Source organism: Phyllobates terribilis, unplaced genomic scaffold (assembly GCF_046119375.1).
Source record: "Phyllobates terribilis strain yellow unplaced genomic scaffold, ASM4611937v1 Scaffold_3__8_contigs__length_932513732, whole genome shotgun sequence".
NCBI classification, from domain to species: domain Eukaryota; kingdom Metazoa; phylum Chordata; class Amphibia; order Anura; family Dendrobatidae; genus Phyllobates; species Phyllobates terribilis.
In genome coordinates this window covers 432,667,178-432,687,036 of record NW_027362763.1, presented here as the reverse complement: position 1 = coordinate 432,687,036, position 19,859 = coordinate 432,667,178, and the positions used below count along the sequence as shown (strand labels likewise).

Here is a 19,859-nt window from a genome sequence, read left to right as displayed (position 1 = left end):
GGTGCAACTATAATTAATAAAAAGAAACATGAGCATTTCCATTCTCGGACAGAAGTCTCTCCGGCCTCGGCCACATGATGCATGGCTGCAGTCCTCCTCCTTGTCACTGATAACAATACAGACAGGCGACTACAAGACCGCACTGCACGTCAGCCCCGCCTCCTGCTCCTGGCACAAGACGTAAATATTGCGCCATGACGTCATCCCACAGGACGCCGCCTGCTCTACTGAGGGCTTACGTGTAACTCCGCCCTCATCCCCAGCACGTGACGTGGTTCTAGTGATGTGCAGTCACATGAGTGGGCGTGTCCTATGGGTGTAGGCGGAGAGCAGGCCGCTGTCAGGCAGAAATGGAGACGCGCTACAACCTGAAGAGCCCAGGTAATGCGGGAGCGGGTGTTGTCACTGTCCTCTGTGCGGACTGAGGGCTGCCTTGTGCTCCGCTGCTCCTCCATTTACCGCTGTGCAGTCGGGGAGCTGCTTACTTTCGGTTTGGGCTGTGCGGGGTTTATGTGGAGCGGTCACCGGTGGAGCCTGGCGTTATATGAGGCTACATAGTGTCTGCCATTGTAACGTGAATCTAAGCGTTTACCTGCCGGTGACACAGGGGTGCCAGAACTGACCAATTATAGGAGCCCAGGAGGCAGCTAGTGTCTACAATGGAAAATTCTACTCCTTTGGTGCCAGGCGGTGAGGCCAAGCCTTCCTCCAGGGGGCGCCCGAGACATAAGCCTCCCAGTACATCATCGCCCCACTAATTGAAAGAATACAACCTCCCCTGCTGTCTACTGTAACTTTAATTTGGCGTCTCTTGATTGGCTGCTGTGGGCAGGTGATGTCAGCATGGATGACATCATGCTCAAATTAAAAATAACTTGTTAAAGGTTCCTGATAGTTAGGAGCAGATAAAGTCGTATGAAAAGTTTATAGCTTTTACACTTTTCATCATATATGGAAAACCTCCAACAGCTCAACGTTTAAAGTGGAATTTTAGTTTTAATTTCTGGCTTGTTGAATGCAGTAGCTGTATTAAAGGTGTTGTCCAGGGCTTCTCCCACTGATCTGACTTGGGGAATGGTTATGCTATTGCTTGCTGGGCTGTAAAATTGCTTACGGAATCACCCAACTGGTAATGTGTGGGGCTTGCAGTATTTATATTAAAGGGATCCGTGCAGCATGTACTGACTAGCATCTTCACACCAAATGTCAGATTGGACCTTAACAACCCCCTTTAAACTTCTGATTACAGTGCCCTTTAAAGGTATTTATATCCCGTTTACTTTTCCACTTTTTTTTCACGTTAACCCAACAAACTTAATGCGCAACTGTCAGCAGGATTGTGATTAGTAAACCACATACACTGTCAGGTTGGCGCCGTTATACTGAGTAAAATATTATACGTTTGATGAAATGCATCCTGTGGGTCTTTTATAATCTTTAGTTTCAGTTCTGCCATAATGATATGCATGTGCTCTGCTTCTGTATTCATGTATGCCTACTATTTTTAATATTGCCTGTGTAATTTCTCTGCCAATGTGAAACTTACATTTCTTAAAATAGACGCCCACGCAGTAGCATTTTTCGGTTGCTGAGAGATGCTACTGCACATGCGCGGGTGCCATTTTGCTTTTGCAAAAAGAATGGGGGTGCAGTAATATTGCGCCGCGCAGTAGCATCTCTGCAATCGAGAAATGCTACTGCGCAAGCACCGGCGGCAGGAGCCATGTTGCTGCAGGCAAGTTTTGTTTTCCTGTAGCAAAATGGCGCCCGCATGTGTGCGGTGGCATCTTTCAGCAACCGAAAGATGCTACTGCGTGGGTGTTTGGCGGCCATTTTAAGATATGTAAATTTCACATGGGTAGAGAAATTACACAGGCAATATTTAAAATAATAGGCCGGTCACTGAAAGAACAGTGACCGGTCAGAAGGCACAGATATGAATACATAATGAGAGCACGAGCATATCATTATGGCAGAACTGAAACTCAGGCTATGTGCCCATGATGCAGAAATGAAGCGGAAATTTGCCAGTGAAAACGCGTGCGGAATTGCCTTGCGTTTTTCTAATGCGTAAACGCACAAATAATGGACATGCTGCGGATTTTTCCGCACATAAAATCCGCTTTGGAAAATTCCACAGCATGGGCACAGAACATGCAGATTATGATTGGGGACCATGGGGCACGTATTGCCAAGTGTTTTTCAAGCGTTTCCGCAGCAGAAATTTCGCAACAAAAACGCTTGAAAAACGCATCGTGGGCACGCAGCCTTAAGATTATAAAATAACCACTGGATGGATTTCATCATCAAAGGCATCATTTTACTCAGTGTAACAGTGCCCATCTGACAGTGTATGTAGTTTACTGAGCACAATCCTGCTGACAGGTGTGCTTTAAATGTATTTTATGTTATTTACCAACACAAAGTAGCAAGTATATGTGGATTGTAAAGGAAATGATAAATGGCTTTTGAATTATTTTAAAAATATATAAATCTGAAAATTGTAACGTGCATTTGTATTCAGCCTCCTGTAGTGTGGTACCCCTAAATAAATTCCTGAGTACCAATTGTCTCGAAAAGTCACATAATTAGTAAATGGAGTCCACCTGTTTGAAATTTATTCTCAGTATAACTACAGCTATTCTGTGAAGGCCTCAGAGGTTTGTTTGAGAACATTAGGGATCAGGCAGCATCATGAAGACCAAAGAACATACCAGACAGGCAGGGCTGTGGAGATGGTAAGCCAAATCTCCGACTCCCCTCATACATTGCTCATGTTTAAGTGATACATTTACTATAGTAAAATGGCAATATCGGCTATTTCCTGTCCACTCTTGCAGTTTTGAGATGAGTGCAGGCATTCCTTCCCAGTGCCTTTTTCCTCTGATCTGTAGAGGGGGAGCTTCACTACTGAGCATGTGCATAAAGTGCTGCACAGATTCATCTCAGCTAAAAGCCGAGATCCTTAGATCAGGAATAGGACATTTCATAACTTTCCCAAATTCTTATGAAAACATTTACAGCACATCCTGCATTGTTCTACTGTACCCAATATATTATATAGTTTATTCAGACTCCACAAAAATAGATACTGATTCCACCGCACTGCAGACAGGTCAGGGATAAAGTTATAGAGAGGAGTAAAGTAGGGTTAGGTTATTAAAATAAATAAATAAATAGCCCAAGCTCTGAACATCTCATGGGGCATCATCCAAAAATGAAAGGAATATGGCTAGCTGCAAACCTACTAAGACATGGCCATCGACCTAAACTGACATCCCAAACAAGGAAAGCGCTAATAAGAGAAGCAGCCAAGAGTCCCATGGATACTCTGGAGGAGCAGCGAGATCCACAGCTCAGTTGGAGAATTTGTCCACAGGACACTATTAGTCATGTACTACACATCTGGCCTTTATAGAAGTGTCCAGAAGAAAGCAATTTTTGAAAGCATCTTCTGGTCAGATGAGACCAAAGTAGAACTTTTTCAGCTAAATGCAAAACGCTGTGCTTGGCAGAAAGCTAACCCTGCACATCACCCTGAAACACACCATCTTCACTGTCAAGCACAGTGGGAATGCTTTGTTTTGCAGGGGCAGGGAAGATGGATGGATCTAAATACAGGACAAACCTGTAGGAAAACCTGTTAGAGCCTGTAAAATGTTTGAGACTCTGGCATAGGTTCACCTTCCAGCAGGGGAATGACTCTAACATACTGCCAGAGGTAAAATGGAATGGCTTAGATCAAAGCATATTCATATCCAGTCACAGTCCAGATCTAAATCCCATTGAGAATCTGTGGTAAGACTTGAAAATTGCAGTTCACAGGCGCTCTCCATCCAATCTCACAAAGCTGGAGCTAGTTTGCAAAGAAGAATGGGTAAAAATTTCAGCCTTTAGATGTGCAAAACTGGTAAAGATATATACCACAAAAGCATTGCCGCAGTAATTACAGTGAAATGTGGTCCTACAAAAGTATTGACTCAGGATGGGGCTGATTACAAATGCGCGTTAAAATTTTCAGATTTTATATTTTTAAAATATTTACAAAACCATGTATCATTTCCTTTACGCTTCACAAATCTTTGCTACTTTGTGTTGGTATGTCACAAAATCACAATAAAACACATTTAAGTTTGTGGGTGTAATGTAAAAAAAAATTTTGGAAAAGTTCACGGGGTAGGAATGCTTTTTCAAGGCACTGTATATCCAGTCTTGAATAACTTATACGACAACACATAGGCTCTCTGCGGAGCTGGAGGCAGTCTGGGTGCTGCTATAAGACCTCATTATAGAGCTACCATTCCCAAGAAGGAAAGCTTCTAGGGTAGAATTACTCCATTATGCCACTTATGATGGAACACGACATTTTTTTCTTTTTCAGACTGAATGTGACTAAAAAAAAAATCTCATTCTTCCTCTGTATGAGAGGAGAGGCATAGTAAGGTGTTCACGCTTTAGAAGTGAACTTTATTATGGTGCTGTAGAGATTGCAGGGAGTTAAGCTTATACTCACCTCCCGTGCTGGTGCCGTTCCAGCGGTGTCAGCACACACAGTCCCAGGGCTCGCGTATGATTGTTGTGACGCTGGCGCCCACTCAGGAGGTGGGGACAGTGACACTAGTGCTGATTGGGCGCCGGCGTCATGTACCACAACAACAGCATGGGAGCCCTGGGGAGAGCGAGTGCCAACGCCGCTGGAACGGCGCCAGCACGGGAGGGGAGTATAAGCTTTTTTATTTTATCGGGACCAAGTGTGGGGGATGACAAGGAGTTGTCCAAGTAGTGCACAACGTCTTTAATTTATGCCCCCTTTTGGATGTAAATTTTGATGAATTTGTCATAATGTGGTTGAACATGTCCCCTCCCACTAAGGTTTGCCAATTTTCCAAAAAGTCGACGCAGCTGGTGTGAAAACGCTAAAAGTTGCACATTTTTCCTCACTTTTAAGTTGCGCAAAAGTGTTGTTGTGACATTTCAAACATTGCAAGATTTCTAGTGCAAACTGTTTATTGAATCAGGCCCAAAATATGGTGACAGGCATGGAAAGCGGTCCCTCCCCCCTTCACAGTATATGGTCTCGTTCAGACGTCAGCTTTTCATGTACGAGTTCTGTCCATGTTTTTCACGGATGGACCTTGTACACATTATAGTCTATAGGGCTGTTCACATGTCCATGTATTTTTGCAGACTGCGTGGTTGGCACAGAATCACAGAGACATGTCTCTTTTATCCTAGTGTCAGATCAAACTCGCCAATGCTAGTCTATGGATCCATGCAAAAAACTGAACAGCGGACGCCGCCTGTGCGCTTTCTGTGTTTCAGACTGATGGGAGAAGCTTGACAAACTTCCATCAGTTTTTTTTCATTTTAGAAAAACTGATGAAATTCTGACCAAACTAATAAAAAACACTCAGACCAAAAAAAATTAATGACGCCTGAATGAGGCCGAAGGCTACTGCTCCACTATCTGTATTTGGTCAGTATTCGGTCAGTATTTTTTCTCAGGAGTGGGAGACAAAACCAGGAGTGGGTGATAAATGCAGAATTGGTGACTTTTTTCTATTATACCTTTTCTCTGATTGTTCCTCACCTGGTTTTGGCTCCCACTCCGGAGAAAAAATACTGACCAAATACTGACTAAATACTGATAGTGGGTCCGTGGTGTAAGCCAGATTTCTGGTGCGTGTAGCTTGGTAAATCAGCCCCATTATTTGAGCATATTGTAATCGTCTGAGTCTTTCTCTGCTTCATAGAATGCTTGTTTTTAGGGAGAGTTTTTTTTTCTGATTTGACTGTTCATATTGAATAGGAAAATGGCAATAAAACAACTGCAGTGAGTAATGGAAGCGTTTGTGAAGGTCGTGTCCGGCACTGATGTGTGGGAAATAACAGCAGCTTTTCTAGATAAGTAACGTTTGCCGTTGATTACGTGCCTGGTGATCTCCTTTACACTAATTGTGCATATATAAGATTCCCTGGCTCACTTCTGGCATCTTTGGCATGTCCGTTAGAATAAGAATTGTCTGTCTGATTTTTCAGCTTTCTATGAGAAATATTTCTGACTTGTGTATCCTCATTAGAGATGAGCGGACCCGAACTGTAAAATTCAAGATTCGTACCGGACTAGGTGTCCGGTGCTGAACTTCGGCCACAGACTTCTACTGGAAGTCCATTTTACAGTTCGGGAGTCCGGGGAGGAGAGAGAGAGATTTTCCAGCTCTTAAATTCGGGTCCCCATTGATTTCAGGTGCAGTTTTCTCTCTTGTAGCATTGGGGCGCAGGTTTTGCCATTGCTTGGACATGAGGGCCGTTGGGTGACAACTGTTTCACTTTCAAACCTGAGCACCTCATTGTTATGACCACACTGATTCACAGGAGAAGCTGATGAAAATCCCGCACTCCGCCGCTGCTGCTTTTAACCACATCATGGCCACAGGGGGAACACCACATCTGGCCTTGCCATTATTCATGCTGGCTAATTAAAATCTCTTTGGGAATAAGCAAGTCATACGAATATTAGGTCCTCTTACACTGGTCAATCGCCTCTCCTGTCATGGGCACTTTAGTAAATACCTGTAATGCCCAGAAGATCTCAGTTCTGGAGTCTCTTTACTTCGATCTCTGCTTTGTGCTGTTCTTCTTATTCCTCTTAATAACAGGTGTTACTTGTGATAATTGCCCTTCATTCTGCTACTGTCCAGTCTGTGCTATGTCATATCGCGCTCTCTACTGATGTGGAAATGGGTAACACCCAGTTGTCAGTTTATTCATACATGTTAGAGAAATGTCACAATCAGACTTTGAGGAAAAGAGAGTATAGAAAAAGTGATATTTGCAATGATTCCAAAAGGGTGGAAATACTTGTATCCATCTTAGATTGTTCATGACTTTTTGCCAGCAGAGCACTGACTTTCAAGAAGCGGGGCACTGGTTGATTTTAGGTCAGTAACATATAGCAATGATTACTGTCTGCGGGGCTTGGAGTCATTCTTGAATCCAAATTCTTTACTAAGCATTTATACTCCCACCGTTACCGATTAGTACCAACCAACCCAGCATTTATCTTGGCGTTGCCAGTAGAATGGTGCCGTACAGCACATAGGTATTTACATATACTCATATTCAGCTTTTGTAAGACACTGCTGTGATAAAATGATTGGACGTGTTTCCCAGCTGCTAGTTTCAGTTTATACATTGTGAAACTGTACTTTTGGATTTTTCTTAGTAGCTCTGCCAAATGACCGGCTTATTATTTTTGCCTGCCTTTCCTGCCAGGGACTTTCCAAAGACTTTTGTGTTCTTCAGCAAATATGTAGAAAATTAACGAGCATAAATCTACTGTAAAAGGAACCTGACATTCGATTCATGCTACCCAAACAACAGGCAGTATTAATCAGAGCCAGGTATGTGTTACTGTGAAATGCTGCCTCGTTTCAGAGAAAAGGGAACCTGTCACCAGAAATAACACTGTTAACCTGCAGAAACAAGGGTTAATCTGCAGGTTAATAACGTTATTATGCTGCCTGGCTCTGAGAATACAGAGCTGCCGCTGTAACTGCGGCCCCCGGCCCTGACTGACAGCTGAATCCCAATGCAGAGGGAGTGTCAGTCGGGGGAGCAGTTACAGCGGCTGCTCTGTATTCTCGGAGCTATTACTGGACTGCCCCCATGACTGAAACTGAATGCTGGTGGGGAGAATAAAGTTCATTTTCTCCCCTCTGCATTCGGCTGTGTGCAGGCGCCGGGCAGCATAATAACGCTATTAACCTGCAGGTTAACAGTGTTATTTCTGGTGACAGGATCCCTTTAAAAGCCATCTGGGGACCAAATATTTCAGCTGGCTAATCCAATGTGGTCCCCTTCCAGCTTCTCTGCCCTCTCCAGTTAATTCACAGGCTCTCCCTATGTACTCACATAGAAGAGACTTTACAATCAACTGGAGCAGGGATGGGAGAAGCCAAACGGGGACCTCAAAGGGCTAGCCACAGTGTTTCAGAGAAAACATATCTGACTGTAGTCGTGCAGCCATGCTTTGATTTATGCTGTCTGTGGTTGTGTAGCATGAATCTAATGACATGTTTCCTTTAGCATTAAAGGGAATCTGTCAGCAGTTTTTTGTTACGTAATCTGAAGGCTGCATGAGGTAGGGGCTGAGACACTGATTTCAGCGATGTGTCACTTATTAGGTTGTGTGCTGTTGTTTCAATACAATGAGTGTTGTATCACGAGGAGAGCGGTGTTCGCTTTCTCAGCTCTGCTACTTCTAAAAACTGCTGCACCCAGTGAATTAAGTGATACATCGCTGGAATCAGGGTCTCTTTTCCTACATTATGTTGCTCTCAGATGAGGTAACAAAAACCTGGTGACAGATTCCCTTTAATCGATCTGACATGTTCTACTTCTAATGAAATCATTTTCTCCTATGAAGAGCATGATTATGGTAATACAAAATGTATATAGTTTTATCGATTTTGCATAACAAATTTTGTTTGAAAAACAAAAATGATTTGTTTTTGTGTCGCCATACTCTGAGATTAAGTGAAACATTTTTTTGCCAATGGAGAGATGCATGAGGGCTTTTTTTTTTTTTAATGGAACAAGCTGTTTCTCCGGTACCATTTTTGGATACGTACAACTTTTTGATCCCTTTTTTTTAAATCATATTTTTTTGTAGGAGGGATGAACAAAAAACAATAATTCTTGAAATGTTTTTTGTATTTTTTTTTCACGATGCAAGATAAATAATGATAGTGTTATTAGTACAGGTCGATATGATTAAAGTAATACCCAATTTATAACTTTTTATGTTTTACTTCTTTTGCACAAGAAAATCACTTTAAAATTTTAAACCCTATTATTAATCAAACACACAAAAAAACATTTCTCATACCACATACCAAGGAAAAAATGGGCCTAAATGAGTGCTAGCAACAATACCAGAGAATGGGCATTCAAGTGTCCATAAAGATGTTCACATATACGGACCGTACTTGGTTGAAGCCTATGGTCACATGCATTATCAATCCAAAAATACTATAAACAGCCTCCCTTTTTATCAAGAGGGTGTCTCAAGAAAAAAACATCCTCTGAGACAAATACTATAGACAGATATAGGAAAAACTCTGTTTCCCCTTTGTTGTTCATCAAAGGGAGTTGTGTATATGTATGTGACTGACAGCTGAGCCCCAATGCAGAGGGAGTGTCAGACGGGGGCGCAGTTACAGCGGCTGCTCTGTATTCTGTGAGCTATGACTGACACTATGACGCCCCCGTGACTGAAACCAAATGCTGGCAGGAAGAATAAAGTTCATTTTCTTCCCACAGCATGCAGGCGCCGGGCAGCGTAATAACGTTGTTAACCTGCAGATTAACTGCATATCTGCAGGTTAATAGCGTTATTTCTGGTGACCGGTTCCCTTTAAGACTCTGTGATTCTTTTTTGTTTTTTAAATTTAATTTTATATGAGGAGGGATAAACAAAAATGTTAATTCTGGTTCAGTTTTTCGTATTTAATTTTTTTGCAGCAGGTAGGGAGTGTCATCACAATGAGGGAGCCCTGGGATCACAGTCCCAGGGTGAATATGCTCTGCCTTTTACATACATGGAAGCTAGCACATTTTATTAGGATATGGAAAGCCAGGGCAGTGATGGGAGGTGGTTAAGCTGCCAGATGCTCATTATTCATTAATTCCTAACATTCTTTGTAACTTCTGCATGAAATGTGTGGGTAGTTTCCTTATTGTTTCTGCCGATTGTGAATTGTACTAAGTTCTGTTCACTTTGCTTGTGTTTTAGCTGTGAAGCGACTTATGAAAGAAGCGGCGGAACTGAAAGACGCAACAGATCATTATCATGCCCAGCCACTAGAGGTAAAAGATACCGTATTCCTGAAGTAACAGTGGTAAAATAAACTCCCATATGTTCTGGGGGACTGTGAGAAACACTTTTTAGCAAGAAAACAATACTGCTAAAATGCATGTGCGTCTTATGATCCTGAAGGAGCTTCCAGTACTCGAGAAGAACAGTGACACAGCACCCTTCCTGATCCTCTATCTCCTCCTGCCTGACACTGATCAGCCTGATTTATGCAGGGCAAGAGAGAAAGCTACCAGGACCTGCTCATCCTGAGTAGTTCACATAGTAGTTCCAGGTAATCACATGCCTGGAAGGAAAAATTGTCTGTGTATATTTTAATATTGTAGCTGAGCTGTGTTTTGATGCAGCCGAGCTGAGTGTGCATGTATGTGCATGCTGCAGTGTTGTGTGTACATAATCTGTGTGCTGTAAAAGTAGTAGTTGTCTTCGTAGTCTACATCAGTGTATTACAATTAGTGATAATGACCCTTCAACTTCTTTAGACTTACAGGGAAGTTTTAAGCAGTAAGAAATATTTGTTTCCTATTTTCTGCTGTCTAAACCTGGGTTGTGTCTTATAGCAAGGTGCGTCATATTGTGCAAAAAATACGGTAATACTTTAAGGGACTCTGTCAGCCCACGATGACTGTTGAAACCAAGTACAGATTCTCCGTGTATCAGGATGTGGCCAATAATTTAAATATATCTTCCCACCTGCTTATTTTTGAATTTCTCCACCCTTCTATGAAGCCTGAGCTATCAATCATAAAAGAGGGAGGAGGAAGGCAGATGGAGATTGAGGGAATCAAGCAGGTATGAAGATGTGAATAAATGATTGGCCCCGTCATGATGCACCGAGCGGTGGGACTTAGTCTGAACAGTCATTCTGGGCTGACAGTCTCTTTTAGTATGTCTAGAACTAAATGTCATAGTATTGCAGGCTGACTAATCAAATCACAATACAGCTTATAAAAGCCCTAGTATTGAATTAGTTTGTTTATGCACGGTGACTAATGGCTCAAAGCGACTGTTCAGTTATGACCACATAAATGATATGCAAGTCAGGATTTATAGGCGACGCTTGCTATTTAGGTTCCTCAGTGCTTACTCTTGTTTCCTCCTAGTACAGGCTCTTGCTGTATATGGACCAGGCTCAGCTCCTGAGCCCACTCCATGTGCTTGCTCTTGAAATATGATGTACCTGCATCACCTGTTATAGAGTGAGAACGGTTTAAAGGGAACTTGTCAGGTGATTCATGCCGCCAAAAACTACGGGCTGCATGAATCGCAACCTGGCTGCACAATTACAGCTGGGTCTCTTATTCTTTTAAACACTTTGGCGTTTCAGAGAAATTATATTTTGAAGATGCTGCTGAGAACTAGACTAGCCCAGCTCCGCCCCAGGCCATCTCTTACCATTGTCACTGCAGGTGATTGACAGGTCTCTCCCCTGCTTTCTATACTTAGAGACCTGTTAATCACCTTGAGCAGCACTACAAGGAGCCAGCGGGGGGCGGAATTGGACTAGTCTTCAAAGTATATTAGCAGACTAGTCTGACATTTCAGGGAATTACTGTATTTTTTCGGAGTATAAGACGCACCTTACTTTAAGACGCACCCCAGATTTAGACAGCAGGGAATGGGAAACAAAATGTGCCCTGTTAATTAAAACTTCTCTGGCAGTGAAAGTAGAGGGGTCATTATCATCATTTTAATGTACTAGGGTAGAATAGGGTGGTAGTAAATCTATTATTAGTCTCTCTGTAGTGTTAGACACACAACCCAGCTCTGCTACATGCATACACTCACACACACTATACAAAACCACCTCCTGCAGTTCTACATAGCACAGTACAGAGCAGGATGAGACAGCAGCTCTCTCTGTGATCAGGAGGGACAAAGTGTCCGTGTTCTCCTCCATCGCAGGAAGCTGTCTCCAGACTATAAGACGCACACACTTTTTAACAAAGAGTTTTTCTTGTTAAAAATTGTGTCTTATAGTCCGAAAAATACAGTATATACCTGGCAGCAAGAATGGTCTGACAGGTTGCCTTTGAAGGGTATTGCAGACTTAAACGTTTATGGCATATCTACTGAATAATGCAAAAAAAGCTGAGGAGAAAAAATAGCGCAAGGATAAGGTCTTATGTGGTTGATAAATATCAGAAATTATATTGATATATGCTGACCTGAGCCAGGGAAAGCTGCTGTGGATCCACGGGTGATTTCACCAGAAGAGCCAATATAACATGTAAAGTTTGTGGTCCATTATCCGCACTGCCAGCTTGTGAAGAAACGTCGGACGTCAGAAATATTATAAAATAATGGTTGCTTTTATTTTTCCATGCGTTTCAAAGTGTAACCCACTTCTTCAGGAAATAAAAAAACTTATGATGTGTTTTTTTATTTCCTGAAGAAGTAGTGGGATACACTTGGAAACATGTAGAAAAATAAAAGAAACCATTATTTTACAATACTTCTGACGTCCAACGTTTACTACTACTGGATGTCTGATTTATGCAGCGGTCGCATCTGGCACCCACCTCTTTATACAGGAAGGGGTGTCCCCTTGGATCCTGTTAAAATAGAGCAAGGCTGCCTTTTCCAATCGATCTTTGTGTAAGGTTGTCCATTATTTGTCCTGAAGCTAACTTATCCCATTCTTAGTGACCTGCAATCTACCACAGAGGAGCCCTATAACAGCTGTGAAAGTAGCTTTAGGCCCCAGTCAGATGGCAGTATTGTTCCTGCTTTTTTAGGAGCGTATTATTACCCCAACCCCCAGATAAGATCATCATTGCTTTGGTGATCTGGATTTGATTTAGTTGTACTGCAGGATCTCCTAGAATTACTGCTCCAATGTGGACACTAAGATGGGATGAATCCTGATCTGTAGTCAGCCGTAGATTGAGCACCATCAGTGAGTTTTGCACTTTTATATGAACACCAGAAGAAGAAATATATATATATAGTGCTAAAAAAAGGAGTTTTACCACATGTTTTTCCTGTGAAAATGAAGCCTTTAATATACAGAGATTTCCTGTATCTATCTATTACTCATTTTAACTTTTTTTTTTCTTTTTACTTTAAAGGATAATCTGTTTGAATGGCACTTTACAGTCAGAGGTCCACCAGATTCAGATTTTGATGGTGGCGTTTACCATGGCAGAATTGTTCTTCCACCAGAATATCCCATGAAACCTCCAAGTATCATTTTATTAACAGTAAGTCAATTCCTTTTCTGGATTATTGCACACGTTTTTTGAATGGTTTTGATCATATTTATGTATCATCCTTATAATATTATTTTTATGGTTCCATTTGCCAGGCTAATGGTCGATTTGAAGTTGGGAAGAAAATTTGCTTAAGTATTTCTGGGCATCATCCTGAAACATGGCAGCCATCTTGGAGTAGTAAGTGCCCGTTTGCCTACACACAATGCTAATAACTATTTAGTTTAGAATCAGAATTGAAATCTATTTTCTTGTGAAACTTCTGCCAAAAATTGCTGTGCCAGAAAACATTTTCACATTGATCTTTGATTTTCAGTGTCCATCCACTGGCTTATTTCATGAAGTTGCATTTTAATGTTATAAAGTAGTTGCTCATAAATACATTTAAAAAAAAAAACAGGTCCAGTTTTCATTTTTTTATAATATATATATTAATGTCAAGAAAAAAGTAATAGTTTGCAAGCACTCCAACTTCTTTCACGGTGTTTCATTCACCAGGCATGCAACATTTCAACCTCAATGGTATTTCATTTTTTTTTTTAATGTCCTTATTTTAGTGAATGATTGAAGTAATATCAATGATCATACAGTACGTACTTATATAAAATGTCATCACATGAGATGATAACACTTTAAAGTATTAACAGAAAATTACCTAATGTGTAAATCAGGCTTTTGTGTTAAATGTATTTTTTAACATTTTTGGCAATATATTTTCCATATAATTTAAAAAGCAAAAAACAAAATTAGAAATGTTACAATTTTCAATAGTGTTTTTTTTATTTAGACTTGTTCTTATTTCCTGTTCTGTACAGATCACTTTTTAGCACTTTTATTGTCATCATTGTCAGGATTGCAATGATGGGTCATACCTCTATACACCACTGATTAGAGAAGATCCAACATTCACAATGAGTGATAACTCCGCTCTCCCTTCACTACACAATGATTTTTTGCTAAGATACATGTGCATTTTCTGAAACAGGAAGGTAGAGACCAAAGAGGCATCAGTGTAAATGTGTACATTTTTTTTTCTTTATTTTTAATGAAGATTATGACCAGGAAAAAAATTCCCAGCATTTTTTTAATAATATGTTTAACAGGTCAAATGTGGCCAGTTATTTCTGTTATTTTATTCATGCTGCTCCCCTGAGTATTGTTTTTTTTTTTTAATTTACCATACGGTTCCAGAGATGAGATCCTTTCTATATGTTTGATGCCAATTTTTATTGTATGTAGAGCAGCCTGAAGACATACCCCAAGAGAATCCTGTAAACACCACCTCTTTATTAACCCCTTAAGGACCCTGGGATCTTCCGTTTTTGCATTTTCGTTTTTTGCTCCCCTTTTTCCCAGAGCCACAGCGTTTATTTTTTGGTCAATATAGCAGTGTGAGGGCTTATTTTTTGCGGGACGAGTTGTACTTTTGAACTACAGTACAACCCAAAAGTTTGGACACACCTTCTCATTTAAAGATTTTTCTGTATTTTCATGACTTTGAAAATTGTACATTCACACTGAAGGCATCAAAACTATGAATTAACACATGTGGAATTATATACTTAACAAAAAAGTGTGAAACAACTGAAAATATGTCTTATATTCTAGGTTCTTCAAAGTAGCCACCTTTTGCTTTGATGACTGCTTTGCATACTCTTGGCATTCTCTTGATGAAATTCAAGTGGCAGTCACCGGAAATGGTTTTCACTTCACAGGTGTGTCCTGTCACGTTTAATAAGTGGGATTTCTTGCCTTATAAATGGGGTTGGGACCATCAGTTGTGTTGTGCAGAAGTCAGGTGGATACACAGCTGATAGTCCTACTGAATAGACTGTTAGAATTTGCATTATGGCAAGAAAAAAGCAGCTAAGTAAAGAAAAACGAGTGGCCATCATTACTTTAAGAAATGAAGGTCAGTCAGTCCGAAAAATTGGGCAAACTTTGAAAGTGTCCCTAAGTGCAGTTGCAAAAACCATCAAGCGCTACAAAGAACCTGGCTCACATGAGGAACGCCCCAAGAAAGGAAGACCAAGAGTCACCTCTGCTTCTGATGATAAGTTTATCCGAGTCACCAGCCTCAGAAATCGCAGGTTAACAGCAGCTCATATTAGAGACCAGGTCAATGCCACACAGAGTTCTAGCAGCAGACACATCTCTTCAACAACTGTTAAGAGGAGACTTTGTTCAGCAGGCCTTCATGGTAAAATAGCTGCTAGGAAACCACTGCTAAGGACAGGCAACAAGCAGAAGAGACTTGTTTAGGCTAAAAAACACAAGGAATGGACATTAGACCAGTGGAAATCTGTGCTTTGGTCTGATGAGTCCAAATTTGAGATCTTTGGTTCCAACCACCGTGTCTTTGTGCGATGCAGAAAAGGTGAACGGATGGACTCTACATGCCTGGTTCCCACCGTGAAGCATGGAGGAGGAGGTGTGATGGTGTGGGGGTGCTTTGCTGGTGACACTGTTGGGGATTTATTCAAAATTGAAGGCATACTGAACCAGCATGGCTTCCACAGCATCTTGCAGCGGCATGCTATTCTATCCGGTTTGCGTTTAGTTGGACCATCATTTATTTTTCAACAGGACAATGACCTTAAACACACCTCCAGGCTGTGTAAGGGCTATTTGACCAAGAAGGAGAGTGATGGGGTGCTGCGCCAGATGACATGGCCTCCACAGTCACCAGACCTGATCCTAATCAAGATGGTTTGGGGTGAGCTGGACCGCAGAGTGAAGGCAAAGGGCCAACAAGTGCTAAGCATCTCTGGGAACTCCTTCAAGATTGTTGGAAGACCTTTTCCGGTGACTACCTCTTGAAGCTCATCAAGAGAATTCCAAGAGTGTGCAAAGCAGTCATCAAAGCAAAAGGTGGCTACTTTGAAGAACCTAGAATATAAGACATATTTTCAGTTGTTTCACACTTTTTTGTTAAGTATATAATTCCACATGTGTTAATTCATAGTTTTGATGCCTTCAGTGTGAATGTACAATTTTCATAGTCCTGAAAATGCAGAAAAATCTCTAAATTAGAATGTGTGTCCAAACTTTTGGTCTGTACTGTACATCACTGGTTTTACCATACTGTGTACGGGAAAACGGGAAAGAAATTACAAGCGCGGTGAAATTTAAAAAAAAGTGCAATACCACAGATGTTGTTTTTCTTTTTTTTTTTACCACTTTCACTGAATACTAAAACTGACCTGCCATTATTATTATTACAAGTTCGTAGACACCAAACATGTATAGGTTCTTTTTTATTTAAGTGGTGAAAAAAAAATCCAAAGTTTGCTTTAAAAGAAAAAAAAAAGTGGCCATTTTCCGAGACCCGTAGCGTCTCCATTTTTCGTGATCTGGGGCCGGGTGATGGCCTATTTTTTGCGCGCCGAGCTGACGTTTTAATTGATACCATTTTGGGGTAGATCCGATGTTTTGATCGCCCTTTATTGCATTTTATTGCAATGTTGCGGCGACCAAAAAACTTAATTTTGACGTTTACAATTTTTTTCTCGTTACGCCGTTTACAGATCGGACATTCTTTTTTTTATATTGGTAGATCAGGCGATTCTGAACGCGGCGATACCAAATATGTGTATGTGTTGTTTCTTTAAAATTTTATTCTGAATGGGGCGAAAGGGGGGTGATTTAAACTTTTATATTTTTTAATTTTTTTAAAAACTTTTTTTTTTCTTTTACACTTTTTGCCTGCCTCTATAGTCTCCATAGGAGACTAGAAGCAGCAACTGTCCAATCGCCTCTGCTACATAGAGGTGATGAGCAGATCACCTCTATGTAGCAGAAATGCGCCTGTGCTATGAGCGCCGACCACTTGGTGGCGCTCATAGTGATCATTACATGACAACCACTGGGGTCTGCTGCAGACCCAGGGTTGTCATACCCACCCATCAGTGACCCGGGGTCACCGATGGACGGGGTAAGTGACGCGCTTACGGTGCGGCACTGTTAAATGTCGCTGTCAGAGATTGACAGCGGCATTTAACAGCCGCGGGGGGATCGCAATTACACCTGCGGCTGTTGCGGGCACATGTCAGCTGTAAGAATCAGCTGACATGTGCTCGGTTCAGAGTGGGTTCACTGCCGGAGCTGTCACTGAACTGGGGGTGATGGCCTGGGGCGTACTAATACACCCCAGGCTTTAAAGGGATTAAAGACCATAAGAAATAAACAAATTAATAAATTACATTTTAATCAATAGATCTTGGAATAAAAATAAGTTTCATAATTGGATGTAAAAAAAAATGTTCCTGTGCTGAGATAACCTATGAATGTGCCCCTGCTGTGTGCTTTGTAATGTCTGTGTCTTATCGTACAGGAACATGGTCTGATCATACCACAGCTCCTGGCCAGGGGAGGAAGCAAAATCGAGTATACAGACAGAACAGTAGGGAATCACAGCTGATTCTTTGAATTAAAAACAGACACATAATTTTTTTCATCACAGAAAAGAATAAGCTATGACCCCCTGCTATAATGTCCGTTTACTCTTTTGCTTCCTCCCCTACCCAAGAAATGTGGTATTATCAGATCATGTTCCTGCGCGGTCAGACACAGGAACATTTTATTTAAACACATCCAATTGTGGAACTGATTATTATTCCAAGATCTATTGATTAAAATGTACTTGGTTTGTGGGAAAACCCCTTTAAGTGCTTAAATCTCTGGAATTACATGGCGGAAAAACAAAACAAAAACCTGAATACTCAGGGGCAGTGGTAATAAAATGAGAGCGAAAACTGTTCATTTTTGCTTTTAAAACAATTTTGTGACGACATATTACCTTTTTAAATACAGGTATCTGTGTAATGCCTTTGAACATTGTGAATACGTGGCTGCATCTGGGTGTGCCCAGCACCTTTCACAATGTCAGTGTAATTAAGAACAGTCAGCCTGTAGACCAGGATGCTTGGCTCAGAGGATTTTCTAGACTGGATACATTGACAAATCAAAACAATTGGTTTATTTTAAAATAAATAACTTTAATTAAAGTATTAAGTTTTCATATAGAAGAAAAATGAAAGTGCTTTAAGTGCCGTGCAAAGTGCTACATAATAGGGATCAAACAGTGAGGTTACTGGTACCATATGCACGAGAACTAGGACAATTCCTTATACAATATTAGACAGGGAAACCGAATAGCCTAATAAAGGATTACAGGAAATCCAGTTAGAGTTTGTGCAGATAGGAATAGTATATCCTCAATCCATTCAGAAATAGATATGACCTCTATAGAAAAGTCAGATATCCCTCATTGATATAATGATGTATGACCTGGATAATTCCAGCCCTGATTAACATCAGTTGTTGGTGACTATTCAATCTGAAGGCAAATTACACACATGCAAGTGATTTAAGATTTGTCTGACTAATACTTAATCAACAGTACAGGACATACCAGCAAAGAATGAGCACAGCATCCAAAGCATATGGGATAAAACCCAGTACATCACCTTAGCATATGCTTGAAGCTGTAAATACAGATTCCATCTTTAAACAAAATCCTTATAATAAGGTATGATCATGTTGGGGAAATTAAGACCCAATACACATGCAGCATAGAGATATACAGACATAGAACTGCTCTGGACAGTGGTGGTCATTCTAAGACACCAAACTCACTCTATAAATATCGAAAACCAAGTAGATACCATGAACTTAAAATAAATGGCTATCAATGTAGTTATTAAAAAAAGAACAATCTCACCCAATGGTCCAGAGACTTTATACCCATGAAAAGGTAATTTAGTTAGATTAATTTTTTTTTATTTTATAATTTTTATTTCTTTCATTCTTTGCGGTTAGGGTTTTTTCAAAAGTAATAAAAAAAGAAAAAAGATGACAATATGACAACTAGTGTTGAGTGCAAGTGCTCGCTACTCTGCGCCAAGTATCGTGGGAGCTCGAGTGACATGCTCAAGTGACATGCTCAAGTCCCCTTCCTGCATGTTTTGCGGCTGTTAGAAAGCCAAAAAAACATGTGAGGATTGCACATAATGTGGCAGGCAATCTTCTAACAGCCGCAAGACATGCATCTCATTCGAGCACCCGCGATACTCAGGCACATTTGAGCACCCGATGCTCTCAACACTAATGAAGACATATTCAATATGACGATTTAATGTTATCAAATTCTGTGTGGTACCTTTTGGGTTCAAAATCCTCACTATACCCCTGGACAAAATCCTTGAGGTGTGTAGTTTGCAAAATGAGGTCCGTTGTAATGTTTTTTTTGCAGTTTGGGCGCCTAAAAGGCCCTGTAAATGTGACATGTCGCCCGTAATCTATTTCTGCCAATTTGTGTTCCAAAATTCAAATATTGCTCCTGACGTTTGTCCAAACAGAACTTTTTGACTACATGTGTGGTATCGCTGCGCTCACAACAAAGTGAATAACAAACTGTCTGCTTTTTGGTGTTACCTCTTGCTAAGAAGAGAAATTTGGGGCTAAAGCAAGATTTTTGTGAAAAAAAAGATCTTTTTCAATATGAAAACCTAATGTTATCAAATTCTGCGTCGTACCTGTGGGCAGGGCTGTGGAGTTGGTAAGCCAAACCTCCGACTCCTCAATTTCCATGACACCGACTCCAACTCCGACTCCCTCATACATGGCTCATGTTTAAGTGATAAATTTACTGTAGCACAGATTAATCTCAGCTAAAAGTCTAGACCCTTAGATCAAGAGTAGGACAGACATTTATTGGACTTTTCATAACTTTCCCAAATTCTTATGTAAAAAATATTCCCCACAAACTG

At 40.8% G+C, this 19,859-nt stretch overlaps 1 protein-coding gene across 1 annotated transcript in view; it reads left to right on the top strand.

Moving 5' to 3' along the window:
* The first annotated feature begins 237 nt into the window (after positions 1–237).
* The window catches only part of UBE2J1 (ubiquitin conjugating enzyme E2 J1), a 46,493-nt gene continuing 26,871 nt past the window's right edge, over positions 238–19,859 (top strand). The window contains exons 1-4 of the mRNA XM_073675698.1: positions 238–381; positions 9,797–9,870; positions 12,949–13,080; positions 13,185–13,269. Coding sequence (XP_073531799.1) covers positions 351–381; positions 9,797–9,870; positions 12,949–13,080; positions 13,185–13,269 — 322 coding nt within the window. The 5' untranslated portion in view covers positions 238–350. The remainder of the gene's footprint in view (positions 382–9,796; positions 9,871–12,948; positions 13,081–13,184; positions 13,270–19,859) is intronic.